The sequence below is a fragment of the Engystomops pustulosus genome, chromosome 4 (genome assembly GCF_040894005.1).
Source record: "Engystomops pustulosus chromosome 4, aEngPut4.maternal, whole genome shotgun sequence".
NCBI classification, from domain to species: domain Eukaryota; kingdom Metazoa; phylum Chordata; class Amphibia; order Anura; family Leptodactylidae; genus Engystomops; species Engystomops pustulosus.
The window spans coordinates 168808400-168836370 of NC_092414.1; the positions used below are offsets into that span (position 1 = coordinate 168808400).

The following is a 27971-nucleotide window of genomic DNA, read 5'->3' on the forward strand; positions in this document are numbered from 1 at the left end:
CTTGGTTGTATTTTGGGCACTCGGTCTCTAAAAGGTTCACCATCACTGACCTAGGGTAAAATGTGACAGAGAAAGATTTCTCAGTAGACATAGGAGTTTTACAAATTCATTTTTTTAGAATATATAGCAGCCCCGACTATAATAAATGAAATATCAGATGTAAAGGAATAATAGTTTAATGTTATGTGACCATGCATGCCTCATACAAGACTCTTTACATCTATAAGTGTGGACTACATGGGAAATCTCCATAAGGCGAATTAACCTATGTTCATTGCCTTTCACCTAGCTAAATCCATTCCCTGCACTGTACTGAAGAAACATCTTAATATTAAACAGTTCTGTCCACAGTTACTGTTCTAGCTATTACCTAATGTCAATAAGCTTGGGATTGTCAAACTTTGCATCATTTAAGGTGGCAAGTCAATTGCTGTAGAGCATGGGCACCAAGTTTTGGTGGGTCCACATATGTTATAACGATTGGCCAAAGATCACAGTGGGAAATCTAGGATTATACCTAATAAGCATCGCAGCAGCACGGGGGGTTAGTGGTTAGCATTACAGCCTTGCAGCACTGGGGACCTTGGTTCAAGTCCCAGGGTCCACATCTGCAAAGAGTTTTTATGTTCTCTCTGTGTTTGCCTGGGTGTCCTCTGGTTTCCTACAAAACACACTGTTAGGTTGATTAGATTGTGCGCCCCATGGGGACAGGGAGTGATTTGGCAAACTCTGTGTAGCGCTGCGTAATCTGTCTGCACTATATAAATAAAGGAATTATTATTATTATTATTATTATTATTGTAGCACTGAACATATACATGATATAGATGTCACCCACTTAAACTGAAGTCAAGTTTTCATATGAATTGACTAGAAAGGCTATCAAACTCTAGCCAGAAATATTTAGAAGTAAAACAAAAAACAAACAAACAAACAAACAAAAAAGGCACTTCAAACTGGCAAATCTATATTCCCCTCTACATCTGCTATGGGAAGAAAGTTAAGAGGACCCCATATACATGAAACAGTAAATTGCCCCTCCAATTTCATTGGCTTTGGTTGACTTCCATATGTTGTGTATGGCTTTGCAATATACAACACTAACCATAGGATTTTCCACTGATAACATTACATTTGAAACAAATGCCATGTGGAATGGCCTAGTGAGTCTCTGACTGCTTGGCTCCAGTGTAACTTTTACTGCATCAGTGAGCATTAGAATGGTTGTTTGCTGAGATCTAAAGACTTGGAATGAGTCACTTGAAGCATACGTGAGAGTGGGAATTATCAGCATATGAGTCATTTGCTCTGGTTCTTTTCGCTGTCAATATAAAAATGGCAAAATCACTCAGTTATAGGTCAAATGTGTAACACTATGACATGGAGCTAAAAGCCAGAATGCAAAAATCAGTGATTTTTTACAATGTGTCTGTATGGAATAGTCAATGGTAGATACGACATTTACACATCTTGTCACAGTCAAGACTGAATTGATGAAAACAAATAAATAGAAAAATATGGCACAAATGTTTCAGAGAACACTGGAATATATTGAACCATAATTCAAACATCGCTGCAGCACTGCAATATCCGTGTCTTAGTGCATGTGTTTGTATATAGATAGATGAATACAGTAGATAGATGGATCGATACAGTAGATACTGTAGATGGATAGATAGAGTATGCATATTGTGAGAGAGCACTGTTAATATGGATTCAGTCCTACAATCTTTTCTGATAGATATTTCAGTATCAGAAGTCAGGTTATTCTGAAACTTATACAGTTAGTTATACATACATATACAGTATTGTAGCTGTAGCCAATTCACAATATTCACAATAGTACATAATATTTATAAAATGCTCCACTGATAATATTTTAATGTATTAATTCATGAAAAAACTAATCTAACAAGTGCAATTTATGTATAAAAAAAGGAAGAGCCTTGTCCAAACAAGCAGGACTATGGAAGCCCATAAAAGACAAAATAAGAGCACATGTAGTTGTCTTCTTGTAAAACTGCAGATTAAGATTCGGAACATGCTAGCAGCCCTGATGAGCAGTCCTAGGATTTGATGTTCTATCACAGAATTGCAATTTTATAGTCTTTTCCGGTCTTATTGAAGTGCCCTTCTGAGCGTCTACCTCTACCTGATTTTTGAGTGCTTGATTTATTATACATCAAACCATATAGTGAGTAATCACATCCATGTACTCCATGCTAATAAGGGCACATTTCTATACAACCCAAAATAAGTCTGTGGACAAACAATTACAAATTTATAAAGCCCAAAGCATTTGTAGAAATCCAAGATTTTGTTAGTAGAAGGCGACTGTGATTAAAGCCATCTAATTCCAAGCCTGACATTTTCCCTTGTGTTTGTGTTTTTTATTAATTTCCAGCACAACTTGTTTCTATAAATTATTGATGCCTATTTGCAATTACAGTGCTAAAAGGTTTATTAATACACACAGCCTTGTTGAATGGCTTGTAAACTAGGCCAATAATTAAATATATTCAGATTAGCCTGGAACTTGCTAAAATCTACTATATTATGTGCAAGTGATATATTAACTACTAAAATAAATGGGGACATGACATATTTAGTAGTGGTAAATGTAGGACGCAGGGTAAATATGGTGGACAGAAGGATTAGAAGATTCTCTACTTGGTATTGGTCAATTGCAACCACATAAGAGATAATAAGGCCCATTATCTCTATAATTAGGCACAGTTTGGAATTAGTAAGGCAAGTGCTACACTTCACCTTGGGTCCGGGTTCAAGCCCAAACCAATGACAACATTAGCAGTGAGTTCGGAAGTTTACCTGTGATCGCATTTTCTTTCAGCAATTCTTAAAACATAATGATTCAATAAGTAAATAGTGTACAAGGATTTATCAAGGCTTGTAATAGCCAGGAATTTCAACTCCCTCCTGCCTTTGACCAAATAGGCATGGAGGGGCATGGATGGCCCATATCAGTCCAGTTTCTGATGCCCAAATTAACTCCAGGTGGAGCATAGAGTTGATTTGACCACTCGGTCATATGGCGTTGTACAAAGAGATATATAGCATATACAGTGTGACTTGCGGGGTTCGGTGAACATCCAGCACTGGTACTCAATGTGATAACACTTGATAAATCAACCCCACGGACTACATTGCATTACAATTATGTGAACTTGATTGTCCTCTTAAGAATAAGGACTAATATCAGTGATCAAAATCTCTGTATAGTCTGTGGCCTCATGCACACAAACATGTAATGCAAGGCCCCGTTACTTTCCAATTACTCATGTCCACCGTCGGTGCCTACACCATGCCATGGACAGGACGACTGCCTGCAAATTATAGCACTAATTTCTACTCACAGCAGTGAGATGTGCGGCGCTCACGCGTAAATATCAGTCGGTACAAAAACAAGGGATTACGTTCGTGTGCATGAGGCCTTATAGAATATGTTGGCAGCCTGTAAGATGTCCATGACACAGTTTATCACTTTTTCAATTATAGGAAAAGCCATCATTTAGTGTATATTTGATTTTCTTCTTTTAAAGGTCCGGTTGCTGTGATTAGTGGAGAAGAAGATTCTGCCAGCCCCCTACATCATATTAACCATGGAATCACAACACCAAACTCTTTAGATGCTGGTCCAGACACAGTCGTCATTGGAATGACTCGGATTCCTGTTATTGAAAATCCACAGTATTTCCGTCAAGGCCACAATTGTCACAAGCCAGACACATGTAAGTAAACCAATTTTTGAATATGTATCTTACTCAGTATAGCATAACTAGGGAAGTCTCATTGAAGCAGAAAGTCAACACTTCTTATCTGTCTGTTTTAGTAGTTGGATTTCTTGTTATGTAACAATGGAGCATCTTTTCTTAGTGCTCAGCACTTGATGCCCGATATTTATGAATACACGTACAACTAGATATTTTATCTTCCTTATCAAAGAGATGCACCTCTAAAAAGTCTTCATGATTTTATGAAGAATACAAATGGTTTTCTAAAATGGACAAACCAGGAGTGGAGACAAAGCCAATTTTATTAAATTTAGTATAAGATGATTGTAGGTTTGAGTTGATTTTGTTGATGATATTATGGATTTGTTGTGTTGTAGATATGGAACTTTGTAAAAGTTAATGGTGGATTAAAGCCCATTAGACGTTAAACATAGTTTGATTAAAAAAAATATTAGGACCTCTGCTCTAAAAAGATATACAGCTATGTAATTTGGAGCTTGAATTTCAATTAAATTTGAAAAGTTGTATGTTTCATTACATCATAGCCCTTAGATGTCCATGTGTGTTATATTGCAATGTTTTCATTATTAAGCCCCCTATTTTATACCCAGTAAGTGGCCCCCTTATACTAAATGCTGCTATTGGTTAAAATGTACAAATTGCCTTTGTAGGGTAACATTCTGTTAAAAAAAATATTTATTTGTTGTCAAAATTAATAGACTCCCCCCCTACATTCTTCTCTCTACATAATACCATTGGCAGAGTGATTACTCAGTGATACCTCAAAGATTACCTATAATGAACCCAGTCCAAGTCAGGTGTCTATGTTACCTTAAGGTGCCTTCTACTTTCACCAGTGTTTTTGTTTTTATAGGAGACAAAGTTTCTTGACTTGGGCCATAGTCTTTCACTTTCATCTTTGCTTTCTGCATCCATTTATCTTTGCTTATTGCATTTATCAACATTTCCTTGTTACTTTTACTGTCTGCTTTATTTTGAAAAATTCTGTAAAAATAAGTCATTCTTGCTATTACCATCTTTATGGTGTTTGATAATGAATTTTTAAAACAGTTATACTATATATGAAGCTTACAATATAAACAATGTCAACTCTTTATTACAATTATGTGCCATACCAACAACAGGATAGGTGATAAGTCTCTGCATGCTAGGTGCACATCTGCTGGAATATATATTTCGTCTGCATTCGGCATCTCTGATCAATATTTTTCAGTCTGACATCCTTTCAATGGAGTGGTAGCAGACATGCATCACTCTAATTTAGTTGAAGGACAAGGGACCCCTATTTCTGCAATTAATATGAGTCTAGAGGGCTGGATCCAAGTGCTAAGACATTTAGTAATCTGTCTTTCGGTGATTTGTTGATGGCAGGATCTGCTCTTCTTTAAACTTATAATGCACTTGTTTTTAGAAATAAAAGGCAGTCAAATTATGCAAATGAGCTTGAGTGGTATCTAAGCTCCTTTGCATATTTTTTAATGCCCTTTATTTGTTAAACATGGATGCAAGAAGCTAAAAGAAAAGTGGATCCTACAGGGGGCACGTACCCGTATGTAAGTGTTCTTCTTTTACAACCCTTGATCCTGATGGATGAGTCACCTTAAGTATGTGGCATAATCTGTGTAATAATGTACATATATGCTATTTACAGATACAATACAAATAATAGTTATTATTTTTTAATCTAACCGAAGTTTGGAAAGTCCTAGTTTGTAGGAGGTGGAGTTATATTATTGTTTTTTTGCATTATGAAGACCAAAACTTTATTTAAAATAGGGTCCACTACTATGCTCCATGAATGACCCCCATTGGGTATATTACCGTATCTTGATTTTGTACAGTATAAATGAGGCAGGTTGAAGTAATAAAATATGAAAATCTATGTAAAAGGCTACTGACAAAAATGTAAGTTTGTGGTAATTGTACATCAATATCAAATCAGTGGGTGTCAATACTAAAGACTTCAACTTATCAACTTATTCTATAATAACAACAGAGAAAAGAGGAACAAGTCCAGCTCCATTCTCTACAAAATTGCCAAGTCACTCCAGATCAGTTCTCATTCAAGTGAAATGGAGCTGGCACTACAAAACAATTCTGCTTTGTTCATAGCTAATCAATATTACAACCTAAAAAAAGTTGCTGTGGTTGTTTGTTTATTATAGAAACAAGCTATTTTGATCCATATATAGGGTATTTAACCCCTTAACGCTCTGCGCCGTAGCTCTACGGCGCAGAGGTATAAGGGATGTATGAAGAGGGCTCACGGGCTGAGTCCTCTTCATACAAAGGTGGGGGTTTTTGCATAATGCATAAAACCCCCACCGCTAATAACCGCGGTCGGTGCTAGCACCGATCGCGGCTATTAACCACCCCGTTGCCGCCGGCAAAGTCGCCGGCGGCATTTAAAAGACGGCGGCGCGCGGGCGCCGCCATCTTTTTTTCGATCGCCACGCCCCCGAACGTCATCGGGGGGCGGCGATCGGTTGCCATGGTAGCCTCGTGTCTTCGTTTGACACGAGGCTATCTGGCAGCTGCAGATTCGTTACAATGAGCCACTGGCTCATTGTAATGAATGTGCTGCAAAAATGCCATATATTGCAATACAGAAGTATTGCAGTATATGGTAGCAGCGATCTGACCATCTAGGGTTAATGTACCCTAGATGGTCTAAAAGATAGTGAAAAAAAAAAGAAAAAAAAAAGTTTAAAAAATAAAAAAAATTAATAAAATATTAAAAGTTCAAATCACCCCCCTTTCCCTAGAACGGATATAAAACATAATAAACAGTAAAAATCACAAACATATTAGGTATCGCCGCGTCCCAAAATGCCCGATCTATCAAAATATAAAAACGGTTACGGGCGGCGGTGACCTCCGATGCGGGAAATGGCGCCCAAATGTCCGAAATGCGACTTTTACACCTTTTTACATAACATAAAAAATGAAATAAAAAATGATCAAAATGTCGCACAGACCTCAAAATGGTAGCAATGAAAACGTCGCTTCATTTCGCAAAAAATGACCCCTCACAAATTTCCGTGCGCCAAAGTATGAAAAAGTTATTAGCGTCAGAAGATGGCAAAAAAATTTTTTTCTTTTTTGTACACATTCGTTTAATTTTAGAAAATGTATTAAAACACAATAAAACCTGTATAAATTTGGTATCACCGCGATCGCACCGAACCAAAGAATAAAGTAGGCTTGTTATTTGGAGCGAAGAGTGAAAGTCGTAAAAACTGAGCTCACAAGAACGTGACGTTTTTTTTTTAATTTTTCCACATTTGGAATTTTTTTTCAGCTTCGCAGTACACGGCATGTTAAAATAAATAATATTACGGGAAATTAAAATTTGTTACGCACAAAATAAGCCCTCACACAGGTCTGTACACGGAAAAATGAAAAAGTTATGGATTTTTGAAGTTGGAGAGCGAGAAATGAGCTGAAAAACCCTCTGTCCTTAAGGGGTTAAATCCATCCCTTTCCCCCAAAGCATAAAAAATATTTAATCTTTCTCAGACACCCATGCACCATGACCAATTTTATTCAACCTATCAGTATGCTTAGAGTATAATCCATTAGGAACCCACAAAAATACATAGTGAACTATCAAACTCCATGCAGTAGTTGACCTTCGTTAACTTGAAACTCAACATTTAACCCTGTAAATGGGTTGCTCTGCCAATTACAGTCCTAAGCTTCACTGACCAACAACATCAGGTAGAAAAAATTGGTAGCATCGTCTTGTGATGAACTGTGTATTGTTCATATCTTCATGACAAGGCCCAAACTCACATTGATATTTGCAATATATTTTATCTGTCCTATAAGGCAGATTCATTTTGTTGAGAAGTTATCATTCTTATCACTCTCATTGTTCTTCTCCCTGTTCTTAATTTAATTTTCCAGTCTATGTTCATGCATACGTCCTATTTATTCTGCTTAGCAGCTTCTTTTTCATAAAAGGGCATGTCAATAAATGTTACTAAGTTACAGCCAGTGAAAAACAACTCCTTGATACACTATTAATAGAACATTGGCGTAGTATAGATTTCTGTCCACCCTATGCTAACAAAAATTGCTTATGGCATACGATGACGGATCCTTATTTGTTTCCACTTAGTTCAGCGTAATAGAGTCAGATCTGAAATATTGAAAACAGGTTTATGGATACTGATGTTGGGATGGAAGCAGCTTGGAACAATTTCCAGCCTTGGATATTTTTCACTCCTACTATAGCGATCATTAGTGTACTGCTAGAGAGAAGGGTCATAAGGACAAGTATGTTGTATCAGCGGTGATCTACAATCCTACTTAGCTTTGCCTTGATCTTAGCAAATTAAGCTATTAAAAAGTAAAGAGTGATGTCACTTATCTAAACAGGTGGAAAAATTAGCTGTAAATCACTTCGGGTCATTGACATAGCAATTGGGTTCACAGAGGTCACACTTGTAACTAGTTACTTCATACTTGAATGTCATTTGCCCCCACCCCTTATTTTCCTATTCTCACTTGTCATATCTCAATATTATTATTAGGACTATAGTAAAATCCTGATAAGAAAAGACTCAATAACATTATGTATCAACAAAGATTTCTAGATCCACAGTAATTATTATCATTTTTTTACGATATTGATATTTCTCAATGCAATTGTTGACATAAAACAGCTTCCCCTCCCAAACCCTATATACTTGCATACTTACCTCTTACAAGCAAGCATGTTAAATGTTTTGGCCCAGTTTGACTGTTATCCCCAATCCGCAGGATAGAGGAAAACAATCTGGTGGAAGTCAAACTGTTAGAATCCCCACAATCATGAAAATGGAACCCCACCGATCACAAGAACCCCGTCTTGTCTCTTACAGATGGGGCGGCTGTAATGCTCCTGCTCCATTCAATAATTTGAAACTATTGGATATTGCTGAGCACAGTGCTAAGATATCTTGGTTACTCTCATAGACACTGAATGGGCACCAGAGATATCTGAGCACTGTGCTTTGATGATGTTGAATGTGTAAATCTGTGTAAGAATGATCACAGCACTCCAAGGTGGCAGCAATATTCATTATATTCTTAAAGGGGGTCTCTCACAAAGCAAGTCAGGCCCTACAGGATAGAGTCTAATTTGCTGATCGGTGGGTTTCTCAGTAATGGAACAGATCACTAGAATGGGGATCAGATGGGGTCCCCTATCACACCATTTGTAGCCCCACCAGGGTGGTCAGAGCAGCTAGTTGCGCATGGCCAGGGTGCCGCAATAATTTCTATGGAGCTGACGAAGATTTCCGAGTATGGCGCTCAGCAATCTCCATAAGCACCATAGAGATGAACGGGACAGCCCACACATGCACGACTGGCTGTTCCGGTCATCTCGGGGTGTGACGAGAGTACATCATTGGAACCCTGTTCTTATGATCTGTCCCATCGATCAGAAAGTTATCCACATGATAGGGCCTAACTTCCTACTTGGGAAAGCCATTTAATTTGAAGTTTCGTCAATACAAACAAAGTATGTGTGTTGCTTTCCTTGAGGCTTTTGAGAACAAAGGCTCAGGTAACCCAAAACGTATAATTCACAAAATTTTAACTAAGAATTAAAAAGGATTACTCCTGGGATATAAGGCTGCATGGTTAGGAATGGTTTACATTTAAAGATGGACAATTATTGCTACACTGACTGGATGTGAATAAAATAATTGTATCATGATAACGTCCTGCAAATTGATTGCATTCAAACTCCAAAACCTACACCATCTATAAAAAGACTTAACATGTTGAGTTTTAGTCATGTTGACACCAGTTTACACTGGTATTTGGTCATCAGGTTGAAAATTGTCAGAATTACATAAAATAATTTCTGCAAAAAATTCATCCATTCATCAGATTGTGTGATAAACTTTCAATTCCCTTGTATTCTATTGCATGGTTTGAAGAGTAAGCCTCAGGGGCATAACTTGAGGGGCTGCGGAGGTTGTGATCGCACCTGGGCCCAAGAAGTTTAGGGGGCCTTTATGGTGTCACTTTCCCATATGAGAAGACTATTACTATAAACCATACATTATAGTTGGGGGCCCGGCACAGACTTTGCACTGGGGCCCATCAGCTTCTAGTTACGCCACTGGTAATCCTCTAAAAAAACCCTATTTATTTAATCTTTGGACTTTAAAAATATCTAGATTGCTAATATTTTCATGGATACTGTAGTAAGAAAGTGTGCATATAATCCCAAACTAGCATTCACGGTGTACACCACCAGTATGCAAAGTATCTTAAAGGAGTCTCCTTTAAAATATTTTAATGGATACAGATTGGGCCGTCACATCACATGACTATCATATTATTATTGTCATCTGATTCTTATTAAGGTCTCTTGAAGACTTAGTATTGAATTCTGTACAATACAGACCTCTATAGACATGGAGGGATCAGGAAAATATTTTGTTACATTGTCCATGATTTTTTGTTTAAATTCACACATCACACATGAAGGAATCTATAAGGACAAGAAGAGTTCACATGTCACAGTCATGTCAACATTACTAATGTGTTAATCTGTGCACAAATCTAACCCTATTAAATCGGAACCCTGGGGTGTATAGAATAGCGGGGAGGGTAGGACACTCATATATTTTATTCTTTCTAGAAAGATACATTTTACGTTTACTCTAGCGATTTGTGGAGAAATCAGTGAGCCCTTGCTAAGCAATGACACCGCTGATCAGTTCATAGGACATTGTGTTTTGTCAGCTGTGAATAATAGCATTTCTTGATACGTGAAATACACAAAGGATCCTGCAGCTGTACACCTTTCATTAATCGTATGCACCACTGTTCAAGACAAACACTCCATAACGCCTTACAGGAAATAGGGGTTAAGATGTGCTAAATCTTTGATAAATACAAGTCACTTAGGATCAAGAAACATTCGAAACCACTGTACTAAAGCCAACAATCAGTTTTTGCCAATAGCTTATATTATGCAATTCCTGTAAATTAGTTAGACATATGAACAGAAAATATTGCAGAATAGATTTATTTTTAAGTAAAAAAGAATTGTACAAGAATTTACAAAGAGTTGTAAATATATTGGCTAAGTCTCCTCTCTGGAGACACCGCTGAACTTTGGAAGATTTTTTTTTTCTGGCATTTTAAAACAGATAATGATATTTTAAAAGGAATAATCTCTAGATTAGGCCAAATGGTTATAGATATTGTCATATCATGTTTTACTAGGTCTCAAATAATGTGATTTTTATTAAAATTTGATTATTAAAAAACTTGAAGACAAATTAGTCCAGTGTTAAATGAGTCAATTAACCAAATAGCGCATTAAGACGTACCCTTACGTCATGTTGCACATGAGGGAGTATGAAGAGGGCTCACATGCTGAGCCCTCTTCATACTCACCGAGCATTTGCTTCAAAATGAAGCACACGCCCATTGCTAAAACCAGCTATCAGTGCTAGCAACGATCACATGTGTTAACCCTTTGATTAACGCCGGCAAAGCTGCTGGCGGCATTAACGAGGAGGGACATGGGTACCGCCATCTTGGCTTCGATCGTCGCTCCCCGTGACGTAATCGTGAAGTGGCAATACATTGCTATGACATCCTCGGGTCACACAAAGATCTGCGGCTATCATGATCTAGGCCATCTATTACAATGTGAAATTTAATAGATGGTGTGCAAAATCCCCATATACTGCCATACTCTAGTACGGCAGTATATGGTAGAATCAATCAGACAAATGTACCTTAGGGAGTTTCAAAAATAGTATAAATATATATATATATATATATATATATATATATATATACATACATATAAATCACTCCCCTTTCCTAAAAGTCATATAAATTTAAATAAACAGTAAAAATCATAAACATATCAGGTATCGCCATGTCTGAAAATGCCCGAACTATGAAAATATAATAACTGTTTTTCACTGCGTTTAACCCCGTAACGGAAAACAGCGCCCAAAGTCGCAAATGGCATTTTTTTGCCATTTTGAAAAATATTAAAAATTCAATAAAAAGTGCTTGAAAGGTCATCTAGTCCTGAAAAAAGACGCATAGAAAACCTCATCAAATTCGCAAAAAATGACACCACACACAGCTCTGTAAACCAAAGTATGAAAAAGTAATTAATACCAGAAGAAGGCAAAATGAAGAATTTTTTTTGTGCAGGTTTTAATTTTTGTAAATGTATGAAAACATTATAAAACCTATACAAATTTGGTATCTCTGTGATCATACTGACCCAATGAATGAAGTAGACCTGTCATTTGGGGCGCACAGTGAAAGCCGTAAAATCCAAGCCCACAAGAAATGGCGCAAAAGTCTTTATTCATCATTTTCACTTCATTCAGAATTTTTTTCAGGAGATACCTTTTCAAGGCTGAGTGTATATATATATATATATATATATATATATATATATATATATATATATATATATATATATATATGTACTCAGTTAGCCTCAAAAAGGTATCTCCTGATTTCTTCACTCTTCTTTTGGTCTCCATGGCTATCACGGTACAAATCTACACTTTTAACATCCTAAAGTCATTTGTGGCCACAAAAAAAGATCAGATACTTATAATTCAGCATTATATTGAAAGTGTTTAATATTAAGGTGTCCTGTGGACTCTACACCGTAGGTATAGGCTGCTTACAAGGTTTCCAGGCAGTATACTGTCAAGGTCCAGTCAGAAGGCTTGTAATCTAAGGAAAGACAGCTGTATTCTAGAGAGGAAAGAGTGAAATAGAAACCTAGAGCATTAATAAATATGGTTTTGGCATAATACATTATGACTTGGATGCATTTTTAATGTCTGGGAACACAGCTGATTTATAATCCACACATCTAAAGCTGTAGCACATAGTTCCAACTTATAAATAAATGACAGGTAACTTGAATTAAAAATATTATTCATTTTACATTGCCAGAATCTAAATGATGTAAAGTAGGGAGGATTGGCTGGAAACATCCAAAATATTGTCACTCACAAGTGGTGATGAAGATGTATGTAGTTGATATGAATCTGAACTTGCTGTCAAATAGAAATGCTAGCAAATCGTATTAAGAGAAAAATTGTGGAAATACACTCAAAAGGTAAATTCTTTTTTAAAAAATTGTTGGATTTAGTTGACAACTTCACTACACATCATTTGTATACAGGAGCATGCTTATACCCCCCTGACGAGCATCAACAAGTCAGTATTCTCATAAGATATGAGATATATGTGACCATCAGAGGGGTTTGGCACCAGTATATAGATGGATGCTCAGCTAAACCACTTTGGTATTTTATTTATCCAAATCACTGAAAATTTTCAGACATTTGGGGCAAATATGTGTATGAACTTTTTTCTTACTGGAATCTATGGTATTTCCACACATCCAATTTCTCCAAAGGGGTTGTGGAGATGCTAAAAGCAAAGATATGAGACAACAAAAGCCTTCGGACATAACCTCAATGCACTTGGAAAAGCTAAAATCCTAAAAATAGTTTTTTCATAGTTGTACTACTACATACACAAAATTACGATGAAGCATGTCTGTAGTGCTGCATGATCAAAACTATTGACAAATTTCCTTAAAGGAGTTTTCGCCCATGAAAGACTGATCTCAAATTCAAATCCCCTAGTGACGTTTACACAAAAGAGATAATTTTTAATCCCATACTTTATAATTTTACTCTGTTTTATTACTGTTATTTCTACTATCAAACAGTGATGGTCAGTGTAAGATTCCAGAGTGTGAGCAGGGACTCTCTAACCAGACACTTCATGATCCCTCTGTGCCTTATGATGCTGTGTGCAAACAATGTGCTTTTATTATTAAAGTACAGGGTTAATCTACACTTTCATTTAGCCTCTGAAGAGTCTAATAATATCTAAAAGAGAGATGAGACAGATCAGAGTCATGAAATGAAAATAAGAAACAATGACACAATGATAGCCTTGCTATCTCATCTATAAAACATATAGTTTGCTATGCCTCCCCCTCTCCTTGGATCAAGACCGTCTCTTATCTATAGTATGTAGAGAAGTTATCTGCATGCTACTTGCCTACAGGAAGTTTCTCTGTAGTTTACAGTGCTGGTCTAGCCTGCACACTGCAGTGCTGTCTGCCTCATCCCCCTCCCAATGAGATAGATTAGATAAAACTTTATTAATCAATTAAAACATACAAAAAGATACCAGAGAAGTTATTCATGAGGGGAATATGCCTGACCATAGTCAGCAGTTTATGGTCTGAACCAGGGAAAACAAAAATACAAACATCAGGACTGATAGAGACAGGTTGGAATTATATCTGTGAAATGCTCTATTTTTGTTAATAACATTGAGTTAGAGAATGTGTTATTTTGTTACCCTGAGAATATTTAAGAAAGATATTACTGTGGGAATACCCTCTAAAAAAAGTGAAAAATGTTTAAAACTACAATACGGCTTCTGATCTGATTGGATATCTCCAATCTATGCCTGGTCAGAGAATGACTGCTTAGTAAATAAGTAAATAATTGGCTGTAACCTTTATGCATCTCTGCCAGTGATTGGTATATTCTGTGGAGAGGGGCCTGGAGATAAAATTTGGAGGGGGACCTGACAACATGATCAGCAGAGAATAACCATTATTCTAAACAGGTTTTTATATAATTTATAAACTGTTGGAAAAAATCATTTGTGAATTATTAGTAGTAGTACAGAATAATAAATAATTTCATATGGTAAAATGCATTGTTTGTGTTACACACACACACAGACACATATATATATATATATATATATATATATATATATATATATATATATATATATACATAAATATATATTATGTTATATAAAAATATTTCTGTGGGAAATGTATGCCACATTTCACAGTGGCAGATTGTCAGTGGTAACTAAGTTATTCTAGACCAACAATAATTTTGCATGGAAATTTCTCAAGGCCATGGCTGCTGTGCCTGGAATGAGAAGAAGCCATGACAGTTAAAATAAAGCACACACAGGGGTTTTCTACATGGAAATTAAGCAATTAGTGCTGCTAAATGTCAGTTCTTAATGTTATCTTTCTTGACTGTAGAAATTTTAGCAGCGTTGCTGTCAGTTTGCGTTCCAAGAGGATGTTTTTGAATGCAAGTGAAATGTTGTGATGTTACTCGCTTGTAAGTCAAAACCATGAACGTAGAAAAAAGAAAACAATTCTGCATTGTAGAACGCCTTTCATCGGCTTCATTAAGAACAATCTTAGATTTGCTTCCCAAATTCCTTTACCCTCTAGAGTATCAGGCAATGTCAAGACGTTCTACTCTTATAAACATTCGGCCAATTGTAGAACATATTTAGAATAATTTTGAGATTACTAAACCTGTCCACTTTTAACAAATCCATTAAAGAAATGTGGAATGATTTTTTTTTTATCTTCAACACAATGTCGGTAATGTTAATCGGGCATCAGTACATGACATGTATTGTAAATATCAGGTGTTCTGGCTTTCTGGATCAATGCAACATCATAAAAAAACTCATTCAATCCCAGAAGGAGGATGAAGGAGATATTTCCTGAGGGCTGTTCGAGGAGATATCACTTAAAACAGCAACGTCAACACAACTGTCAATCTCTGGAAACATAGGAGCTGCTACAATGTGAGCTTGTGAGATTTCACAGCTCTCAGATTTATTTTTAAGGTATATGAATAAAAACTGGAATCGCTCAGAACTGTGATAACTTCCTACATCATGTAAAACAATACATGACAGTCATTAGATCAACTTACAGTTCTCAGGACACATGTCAGACATTTAATCCTTCAGGTTCTACTGGTACCTAAGAACAATTATTCTATACTACATTGTAGCTGATGTTATTCGTGTTTTCCCATGACAGTGGTTACATAGGTCATCAGGTCAAGTTTCGTTAAAATCAGGCAATGGCTCCAGCCACTTCGATTTCAAGCCTCTTCTTGAGCCAGTATGTTATTAATCCTGGACCCTTAGCTGTCCCTCAGGATCTTTGAGAAGAAGCTTTTTTTTAATGCAGAAGAACACATGGACAGTTAGGTGAATGTCACCGTAAACATGGATGGGCTGACAGCCATGAATCTAATTATGTTTGTTCCCAATGTTGGTTGTTATGACTTGTCATGTTAGCAGTGGGATGAGCTGATTGTGTAACATTGGCTGATGCACTGTGTAGCTCCATTTGTGCTCAACTCGGGATAGTAATATAAAGACTTTAGTCCCATACGTATTAGGATTTTACTGATGTAGACTACTGTCTGCATAATCATTCAGTAAGAATTATTTTTATCGAAAGCTGAACCGTACAGGGTGAAAAAAACTGCACAATGGGTTTGCAAAAAAGATTAAGTTTACTGCAATGAAAGATTGGACACATTCTTTTTGTGAGTTTCTAATATTTTGTGATTACTGAATTATTGATATGAGTGACCATGAATCCCTATACTTGGCTGCAGATTTGTTTTTACACTATAAAACCTTTTTTCTACTATTCTGCAAAACATATTAGCAAATTGAAGAAATGATGATAAAACAACTGCTAGGACATTTTGATTCTCTACAACTAACAAGCTTTTGAGTGAAAGTTCAGGTTTCAATTGGCATGTTTCTAAGGTTTCAAAGTGTAACAATGTCGCATAAATTAAGAATAGATAGGGAGCAATTATTTTAGGAGAAAAACGCTCCCTTCATCAGGTCCAAAGAGCACAGGGTGCTGTTTGAGAGAACCTGTCACCAGGGACCTCATTTTCACTAAAGACAGGTTACAGTAGCCCATTACAGCTGCAGTGCAAATATTCCTTTCTGCTTTCTCTAAGCATTTACATTACAATATTATTGTGTGTTATAACTTAACTTGAACAATCCTCTATCTAGTCCCAGGGGTTGGGCTTTGATCTGGATGCATTTCAAAAAACAGTATGTGACTTGTCAGTGCTGCAGACTGCTCAGCTCTTGGTCCCCACCCTTGTGCTCCTGTACAGCTTCTCCCTCCCCCACTGATGTCATCTCTCCAGGCTGTGAGCTCTATAATGGGGCAGGAGGGAGGAGTTGTACAGGAGCACAAATATGGCAGCTGAGAACTGAGGAGTCTGGAGTTGTTTTTTGAAATGCAGCCAAACTAAAGCCCAACCCCTAGGACTACACAGATGATTGTGTCAGGGTGCACGCAATTATATTGTAATGCGAACTTTTAGAGAAAGAAGAAAATAATATTTGCAATACAAGTGTATTGGCCTTCTGCAACCTGTCTTTAGTGAAAATTAGGTCCCTGGTGACAGGTTCCCTTTAAGGAAGAAAATTCAGAGACTTTAATGCTCTCTTCTTTAAGTGGATAATGACATTATTTAGTTCAAGAGGCAGAAGGGGACACTGTATGTTACCTACACTTATGGAAGCCAAAAATTTTGTGCATTCAACACATTTCATTTTGCAGAAATGCATAGACAGAATACAAACTGCCCTAAATCATATCTGCATTCTGCAAGTCGCAAGGCTATTTATTATAAAAATAGGATCATGGTTTCCTTTACAAGTTAACAAGAGTGAATGAAAATGACAAAAATACCCAAATGATAAAAGAAAACTTGGAGCACATATACTTGTTTCCAATAACAACTCTTGTGTCATGACAGAGTTATTTGTGATAAGTCATTGATCCTGTGTGTAGCCCATCACTTATCAAATCTTGTCTCATCTTGTGATATTGTAATAGAATTGGTGCCATGAGAAATCGCATTCCTAGATTCGATAGTTGGATTTGCACATGTCTGATTCTTTTAAATATAGAATATAAGTGTTCATGTATTGGGATCAAGAAATATAGTGAAAACTACCCAAGTTTTCATAATGAATAAATTACATGTTTCAGTCAAATTTCCCTATCCTAAATACAAGATGTAAAATCTTCAATCTTTTTTTCCAAAGAAATTTGATTTGGATCAACATTGAATCGGTCTGAGCCCAGAGGTTTCAGAAGCAGTTATCAACTTCCTAGAAACCTTACAAGCATGTCCTGAAAATTCTATCACAACTAATGTAAGGCACTCACTCTGGAGTCCTTGAATCCCTCCATTTCTCGTACCAAGACCTTGCTCAAAGTCATGGCGGGCACTACCTGGTAGCTGCCCTTGTAGTTCACCACCTGGTGAACCCCAAGCCAAGAATGGGCTCCAGGAGGACAATACATTTTCAGAATTTGGACCAAAGCTTTCCAAGTCACTGTGCGAATTCAAGTTGTTTGTGATGGTGCCAGGGTTCAGTCCCTCACTGATCTAATATTAGTTACTTATCTTAACGATAAACAATCATTATTTTAATCCTAGGAAAAGTAAAACACTTAAAAAGCAAACAATTTATGTATATAGTAGATAAACAAATGTAACAAATCAACTTGCACATGGAATAAAATGATCTGTCTTGTGCTCGCCGCCAGCCCCCATTTGTGATTTGAGACACGGGAAGGGTTGAGCAAATAAAATTTTTTACAACATTCCTGCAGTTACATTAGTATTATAATAATTAATTTTGAGCTCTTGAATAAGGCAGTTGATGTAAATAATTGCAGTATTTTCAATATAACAAATGTCTTGTATGGAATATTTTTTTTAGTTAGTGATCGAAATTAAAAAGCAATGCTTTGGGATTTGCCTTTAGTTTCAGTTTCATTATGAAAAATACCATGAATCTTTGAGGAGAATAAAATGCATCAAAATTTCGGGGATCAGTGTTTATATTTCTTGTCATAAACATCATTGAACTACGTGATTCTTTCTACCAAAAGCTAGGACACAGCAATATACATTCAACTCAATGGGTGTGATATATCATTGTTTTTGTCTATGTTTGGCATTGTTTTGGCGCAGTTGTAGTACAAATGCTGTTTTGTGACTTTTCATTACGCCAAATGAACATAGGACAGTGCAAAGTCACTTTGACATAGACCCTGCTTGCACCAAATTCATTATTTGTTTTCAGTTTTCAGAATAGGACAAATTCATTATTTGTGATTTTCCATTCAGGCCCAAGTTTTAGTCAAATTGACGCCAGTCCCTACCATGGTCTATGTTCTGGACTTTTGTGACTCTGCCAGCAGATATATCCAAGGCCAAAGTCTTAATCTGATGGCAGAGGAGCTCCAGAGACGGACATTAACCGGTTAAGGACCGGGCCCTTTCCCGTTTTTTCATTTCCATTTTTCACTCCCCACCTTCAAAAATCTATAACTTTTTTATTTTTACACGTAAAAAGCTATGTGATGGCTCCTTTTTGCGTTACAAATTGCACTTCATAGTGATTACATTGAATATTCCATGCCATGTACTGGGAAGCGGGAAAAAAATTCCAAATGCAGTGAAAATGGTGAAAAAACACATTTGTGTCGTATTCTTGTGGGCTTGGATATTACGGCTTTCACTTCACGCCACAAATGATGCATTTAATTTATTCTTTGGGTCAGTACGATTACAGGGATACCAAATTTGTATAGGTTTTATAATGTTTTCATACATTTACAAAAATTAAAACCTCATGAACAAAATGTTTTTTTTTATTTTGCTGTATTCTTGTGCTTATAACTTTTCCATCCTTCGTTGTATGGAGTTGAGGGTGGTGTCATCTTTTGCGACTTTTGATGATGTTTTCATTGATATTATTTTTAGGACTGTAGGACTGTAGGATTATTTTTGATCACTTTTTATAGAATTTTAATTTTTTTTTTAAATGGCCAAAAAGTGCCAGTTTTGACTTTGGACGTGATTTTCCGTTACGGGGTTAAATGCAGTGAAAAACCGTTATTATATTTTGATAGATCAGGAATTTTCGGACGCGGCGATACCTAATGTGTTTATGATTTATACTGTTTATTTATATTTATATCAGTTCTAGGGAAAGGGGGGTGATTTGAATTTTTAGGTTTTTTTATTATAATTTTTTTTTTTTTAACTTTTTTTTTTATTTTTATTTTTACTATTTTTCAGACTTCCTAGGGTACTTTAACCCTAGGTTGTCTGATCGATCCTACCATATACTGCCATACTACAGTATGGCAGTATATGGGGATTTTACTCCTCATACATTACAATGTGCTGATAGCACATTGTAATGAATGGGTTAACCCGAAGTAGCTTCGTGAGACCCGAAGCTACCATGGCGACGGATCGCCGCTCCCCGATGACGTCACGGGGAGCGGCGATCCTCGGCGCTGCCATCTGTTTGAAGCCGCCGGCAGCTTTGCCGGCGGCGATCAGCAAGAAAACACCCGCGATCGGTGCCGGCACCGATCGCGGGTGTTACAAGTAAGCTTTTGCTGCAATATGCAGTAGAGACTTACCGGCTATGGAGAGGGCTCGGCCCGCGAGCCCTCTCCATGTATCGGAATGCGACCGCCGCCGTGAATACACAGCGGGCGGACGCGAACCGGTTAAACAGTCATAATGGGGTCAGTCTAAAGACAAATTACACTCAATGTATTTTTCTCCCAGAAGTTTCAACTGAAAGTCCTATGCAAATCCATAGTCAGTTTGTCACCAGTACCTTCATATCTAGCAAGATTTTCACAAGATAATAAATAATATAGAGAAATAGAGCATAGGTACTGCTTCTTATGGAGTAAATACTACCCACACAATATGTAGAGTTAAGGATTACATACAGTAAGGGTTATATCATATGGCCAAGTTCAATGCAAAAGCAATTCTGTGTGTTGGCTAGATTTACTTGCCTGAACCCCTATCAGCTGAACATGTTCAATCCAGTTCAGCAGTGTGGGGTTCAGTCTGGTTAATGGTTAATCAAACCAACACATGTAGAGAAAGCCCAGTGAAGAGGAGTTGATAAAATTGATAAAATATAGTGATAAAATAGTCAACAATCTGTGGTGTGGGGTGAAAACTACTGATATATTCCTTTTATCTTAGTGAGAAAAAAAATTCTGCATTGTAAAAAATATGAACTATTCATAAAGCATCCTCTCTGTAATCGTAAGTGTCTTGTTGTCATCTAAAGCTCATTACTCCGCCTGGTACTTGCATTAATTACATAGATATGGCAGTGATACTTTTTTTTGCTGTTTAATCTCATAAATATGGCTTCAATGAATCAGCTATTTGCATTCTGTCTAAATAAATATCTAAATTGCCCCTGAGAATAGAGCAACTGTTATTGTGAGTTTATGCCTAATCCTCAATAGATTTCAATGCTAAGAAGCTCAAACTGTCTTCTTCCTCTCATGATAAAAACAGCTGCCGAGCCCGGCTGTTTCTTCAGCCATTTCCCCCTGCGTATACAACATGGGTTGTAGAAAATGCCATTTCCTGCCTTAAGTAAAAAGAAATCAATTATAATCTTGTTTTAATGATGTTGGTTAAACTGTGGCAAACTATTGTCTGAGACAAATGGAAGTAGCAAGGCTTGAAGCAATGATAGCTGCCGCTCTGCCCATTACATGGTTTGGTGGTTGGGTTTGAGCTGTTCAATCATTAATGGAGAGAAAAGCTTTTACAGACTCAGAACATTGTTGACCACGTATAAGGATCCTGTTATATATTTGTATTGTGGTCAAAAACATCTTTGTAAATGGGCATGAGATCAATATTTTACAAGAAGGAACTGTGGTCATGGTTAGAAAGCATTTATGGGTTACAAGTTGGCCAGCATCAAATACGATTGATTTCACATGCGTAATGGACCTGTATGAGCATAAATGTCTAAGGGGCATACTTTACTGTGTAAGCATTACAATGGTCAAAACCCATTCCATCTAAAAAGACAATGGTGTACTTCTTCAATCTAGAGAACTCTCTTCAATCTTTCATTTTTCTGGTCACAGAAGAAATATTTGATAGCTCAAAAAGCACTTTAAAAAGTTGTTACATAGTATTTCTATTTGACCAAACTGCTTGAACCAATTTGAAATCATGATAAAAAATTTACATTTTTAGTAGGATAACATTAGTCTGACCCTCCAGTAGGTCTAGACTCCTCCAACAGGGAGTGGTACAAGGTTTGACTGTCTGATTATCGGGATTCAACCACTGAGACTTCTACTAATCATGAGAATTGGGTTCCATTCTCAATCGAAGTGGAGTGGCATTTAGAAAATTGGACTACCACAGATCCCTGTTATTCACCATCATCTGAAGAGCAGAGTTACTCAATATTATTAGGAAACATCTTTCAAGCAGTTGTGTTTCTGTGCACTGGGTTCCTTAAGGGTGTTACTAGTTTACTGTGGACTGTTTCATATTTTACATAGTTTGATGGACCTTAAACTCAACCCTGGTATACATGACCATTGTTACATTAAAACCCCATATCTAGAGATTATATGCCAGAGATTTATGAATGAAGAACAATCATTAGCATGGTGTTGTGGACGAGGAGCATGTTAATACTTTATGCTCTCAAATAAATAATAATTATTATTAATAGAATAAACATCTTAGAGGTTGAAGATGTCAAGAGCCTAATAACAAATTTCATAGATTCAATTTTTTTTCAGAAAATATTGAAAACTGCTAGGGGAACAGAGAGAAAGCATGCTTACCCTGCTTCGGCTCCCAGTTCCAGTTTTTTGGCCTACATCCAGTCTAAATTTCTAGGGGGTAACAACATGTACTTCAGCTTCTGGGTAGCTAATTTAACAGGGAATGTCAATTTATTTTATGTTCCCTGGTCTAAGGGGGGCACTTATTAGCTAAAGGAGGACTCTTGATACCCTGAAACTTCCAATTAGAAACCTGGTTATTCCACCCTAGCTCCCTAGGTATATGGAAAACTCCTTTGAGACCTGCATATTGCTGCATTTTGCAGTGTATGTAACACATTATAAAACAGATTATAAAAAGGCCATGAATTAATGGATCTGATTGTTTTTGCCATTTCTTTTCCTTTTTTTGAGCATTCTTATTTTGCTGTAATTACAAGTACTGTTTTTCCTTACGCTCGGTGCTATTATATGTATATCAGGATTTTAATAAGAAAAAGAAGTGACGGCAGCTACTTTCCCAGCTAGTACATTTCTTTTCACCATGCATTCAGACTCTGAATTATGCTCAGCTATTATGTATGACACTATGAGGAGTGAAGCCATTGACTGATAAACACCGTAAAAAAACACATTTTCTGCACTGATAGAGAACTATTGTTTCATACTCTGACAATCATTTATCAGTATAAGTGTATTGACGTAAGCGCTAATGTGTTGAAATTTCCAGTCCTGTTTGTACCTATTTATAAATCCTATTTGCCACACTCCTCGTTGATATCCAGGGCTTTCATAGCATTTAGTTACATTGTGATAACATATTCTAATGTTTTCCCTTGCTAGATGCAAGGATTGACCTTGTAAGAAAGAAATATCCTACTCAGATAGGTAGATTTACAAAAATATATCTGTTATAAATGATCCCTATTCACCATGTGATATAACCCGTAATGGGAGATTTAGAACGGGTTGAATTGTTATCCGGCTCTCATGTTTTTAAATGAAGTGAAATAGATAAATTTCCATTAACACAACACTCGGGATCTATTTGTAGAAAAATGTTTATTAATAATATTGCCTTTCATCTAAATAAGATTTGTGCCCATTTAACGATCTGTTTTTGGAAGGAAAAGCACAAAAAGTTCTACTCTGTTTGTGAATATTGATAACCCCTAGTGAATCATTACTTTCTAAATCAGAGACCTAACAACATATGCATAAATTATTATTGTTTCACTCTGAAATTTTTTGTCTTTTTTCCTGCTTGAAGTGTTTGAGTCTTATATTTTCTTTTTTATCCTTAGTTTATAATTAGTGATGAGTAGAGATGAGCAAATATACTCGTCCGAGTATACTGCTCGGTTGAGTATTAGCATACTCGGAAAGGCTCGTTACTCGGACGAGTATTTCCCCTGCTCGCGATCGAGCATTAAATTAAGTGAAGAACAGTGAAGAAAATTGTTTTTATTGTTTAATAAAATATTCCAGAGGTTTCCTGATGTTTTGCTTGTAAAAACACATTAAAATAAAACTATTCTTCACTTTGCAGGTGTTCGCGCGTGTCTCCCGCTAAATTCAGAGATGTTCGGAACATCTGGAATGTGAAGAATATTGTTCTTTCAATGTGTTCTGCACTTAAATGGTCCTGTATTCACTGTTTTTAATGTTTTAATTCTATTCTTCACTTTGCAGATGTGCGCGCGTGTCTTCCGATAGGTTCGGAGATGCGCGCGCACATCTGCAAAGTGAAGAATAAAATTAAAACATTGAATATTCCATGCCATGTACTGGGAAGTGGGAAAAAATTCCAAATGCAGTGAAAATGGTGAAAAAACGCATTTGTGTCGTATTCTTGTGGGCTTGGATATTACGGCTTTCACTTCACGCCACAAATGATGCATCTAATTTATTCTTTGGGTCAGTACAATTACAGGGATACCAAATTTGTATAGGTTTTATAATGTTTTCATACATTTACAAAAATTAAAACCTCATGAACAAAATTTTTTTTTTTATTTTGCTGTCTTCTTGTGCTTATAACATTTCCATACTTCGTTGTATAGAGTTGAGGGTTGTGTCATCTTTTGCGACTTTTGATGATGTTTTCAGTGATATTATTTTTAGGACTGTACGACCTTTTGATCACTTTTTATAGAATTTTAAATTTTTTTTTAAATGGCAAAAAAGTGCCAGTTTTGACTTTGGACACGATTTTCCGTTACGGGGTTAAACGCAGTGACGCGGCGATACCTAATGTGTTTATGATTTTTACTGTTTATTTATATTTATATCAGTTCTAGGGAAAGGGGGGTGATTTGAATTTTTAGGTTTTTTTATTCTAATTTTTTTTTTACTTTTTTTTTATTTTTATTTTTACTATTTTTCAGACTCCCTAGGGTACTTTAACCCTAGGTTGTCTGATCGATCCTACCATATACTGCCATACTACAGTATGGCAGTATATGGGGATTTTACTCCTCATACATTACAATGTGCTGATAGCACATTGTAATGAATGGGTTAACCCGAAGTAGCTTCGGGTCTTTGTGAGACCCGAAGCTACCATGGCGATGGATCGTCGCTCCCCGATGCCGGCGGCGATCAGCAAGAAAACACCCGCGATCGGTGCCGGCACCGATCGCGGGTGTTACCGGTAAGCCTTTGCTGCAATATGCAGCAGAGACTTACCGGCTATGGAGAGGGCTCGGCCCGAGAGCCCTCTCCATGCATCGGAACGCGGCAGCGAACCGGTTAAAAACCTGCTGACCCCAACATGTCACATGGTTGTTAACTTTCAAAATGCTATTGGCAAAGGTGCCAGTAGCCTTTAAATTACTGCGGCCACATTTCCCAATACATAGATTGGCTATGCAGGTCTGAAAACATACAAAATAGATCACACATTTCTTCAACACTATAGCAGGGATGTACTTATGGAAAAACGCAACATTACCTCACTTTGAGGATCTTGAAGGGGTCTCAGTATGATGCAAGCAGGGGAGAAGTCTCCATATACCAATGCTGACCTGCAGTCGAAATATGACTTAGAAGATAGGTGGTTCTATAGATAAATTCAACTGCAGCAAGCTCTTAGGTCTCAGTTCCCACCAGTTTCACCGCCAATATCCAAATACCTCATGGGCATCTATAAGATCCAAGTTCCAAGATGCCTTATATCAGCTATATACACATATCTGATCATGTAAAGGGTAGAGCATGCCCCATTGAAGACAATGACTAAATGGACACAGCTCTTTCAGAAGATACAGTCTCTGACCACTTATATTCCCACACTAAAGTCTCACCAACGATTGATTATCATTGAACACAATTGTATATATTTCATGAGGTATACTTTACCTTAGGTAAGCATTCAGAGAATAGGTCGAGTACATACAACTGCTTGTACTAGATGGGGCTCCCTGGAATCCAACTTTCTGCATATGTTATGGGTATGTACTCCGGTTGTACAGTCCTGTGAACAGGACTTCCTGACTAGTCTCATCTCACTGACAGTTCCATGTACACCTGAGATCTGTCTCTTGGGCATACTATCTGAGGAAGAATGGTCCCACCAGCACCATGCTTTTCTGCAGGAAGCGTTGTTCATGGCCAGGAAATTTATTGTGTTACAATGGTGTGACACTCATACACCTACAGTGAGAATGTGGAAGACATTAGTCAACCAGCTGCTTCCATATGAAGCAGTGATATACAAAACACCGGAACTACCCAGATAAACTTGAATGGATCAGGAGTGTGTGGTGTGATTCCAACCTGACAAGTTATTCCCCTTGTAAATACAGGGCAGCTAGACCTGAGATTCACCTCACTGTTGAATGCATGCTCTCCTTAAGGAAAGGTGTACTACCCTTTCAAACTTGTGGAGATATCCCTCATTTGAGGATCCCTGTGTGTCTTCCTTATTGATTAACCAAATGTAACACCATTAATGGAGACAGAGTGAATTCTATACCACTTATGGCCTCGGTCAGTACCTGCAGAACCAAAGTTACTAGGTTTGATTGTTACCTTCAGTGTTGTTTGCACTCTGGATCATCAGGTTGCTCTATGCTGAATAGCATGCTAAATCAATGTACTGCTACAGTCAACCTCATAATGGCTTTTGAGAAGCTAGAACTGGAAAGTAATAGGCAGTATACATTGTTCAAAATTGTATAAGATGTGACTGTATCCGCCGTACAACATTGTCGTAACTGAACTGTATGTATGAAAACTTGCATGCTTTATCATTCTCGACCCATAAAGAAATTTAAAAAAAATAATGGGTCCGTTGACCTAAGCTAAAGACATCATAAGAAGATGATGTCCATGATTTGATTGTGGGAGTCTGGCTTTGGAACATAATTTATTTCTGGCTTTAGAACTTTCAAACAAAGCAAAGTCTTTTTTACAGTAACCTAAAGGAAAAAAATGTGTCTAGTTATAACCGTACTGTACTTTGGCAGAATAGTAAAAATAAATGTTTTTTTTTTTGTTACGTGACATAGTTGCTTCTCATCTATTTTTCCTTTGGTAAGTACACAATCGATAGATAACAAGCCCAAGCTGAACTGTTTTACTTAATAATGTAAGTGGTGTTATTTATAGGGCTTCTTTTGTTTCTCCTTGTATTGGCAACCAGGCGCCGGTTCTCTAGATGTTTTATTATGGACATAACTTTTCCGTCTCATAACCAGTTGTGTGTAATAGCCGGGAGAGGAGACATCGGAAAGATGAAACTGTCTGAAACCAAAGTCCTTCAAAACACTGTCATAAACTGCATGACAATTCGCTTGTACAGGTGCAAATAATGGTTTCCCTTGGTCAGCTCCAAATAATTATATGTCAATAGCAACTACAAAAAAATACTCTGTCTCTGTCTTCCTTGACAATATAAAGTAGTTTAGTTCTTGCATGGCCAAACAATATAACACTTATGTACTTTATGCACAGTCCAATTGGACACAGCAGAATAAAATACATTTATGTTAAGCTTCATAGATAATGTGGAGTAAAATGTAATAGTAACTAGCATAGATCAGAAGAAATGCCTTCATGATGTTTCAGATTTCAACTTTTAAAATTGATATAGAAATAAGTCTACATTCTTGCCAGGAATTCCTTAGTGATCAGAGTAGTTGTTCTATTGTCCATCAAAACATGACAGAATACTTTAAAGCGGTTCTGTTCTTCTAATGATTGATGTCATAGCACTAGGATATGCTATAAATATGTGATCGGTATATGTACAACTGCTGGGAGCCCATCTGATCACAACTACAGCTAAACATGACCTTGGCCCCCTTGATGTTATTCAAACGCGGAGCTACCTTGTCTTCTTTAATAGCTGCTCAGCCTTTAGCTTGCATTGCACTAGAAAAACTTTGCTAATTTTTTTTATATATAGTACCACAGGTTCAAAAGATGTGTTTTTCAACTTGAATGTGTTGAAATGAAATAGGAAGAGCTGAAATACCTAAAAATTATAGATGTGAGTTGTAGGGGGGGGGGGGGGGTAGGAAAAAAAGATGTGCTGTTTTCCTAATCATGGTCTAATATCAGACACTGCATACGGACTGAAGAGGCACTGTGTGTAGTAAAAGTTACAGCGCCAATGGTTTAATTATTCACTTATCCCTTACTAATTTTCCATTCAAATTTATCCTAAATGCAATAGC

The 27971-nt window shown here is 36.9% G+C and overlaps 1 protein-coding gene across 8 annotated transcripts in view; it reads left to right on the forward strand.

The window, feature by feature from the left end:
* Positions 1 to 27971, forward strand: part of NTRK3 (neurotrophic receptor tyrosine kinase 3) — a 442602-nt gene that overhangs the window by 313542 nt on the left and 101089 nt on the right. For all 8 annotated transcript variants that reach the window (XM_072148525.1, XM_072148524.1, XM_072148528.1 and 5 more), the window contains exon 13: positions 3561 to 3749. In XM_072148525.1, the coding sequence (XP_072004626.1) occupies positions 3561 to 3749 (189 nt within the window). The remainder of the gene's footprint in view (positions 1 to 3560; positions 3750 to 27971) is intronic.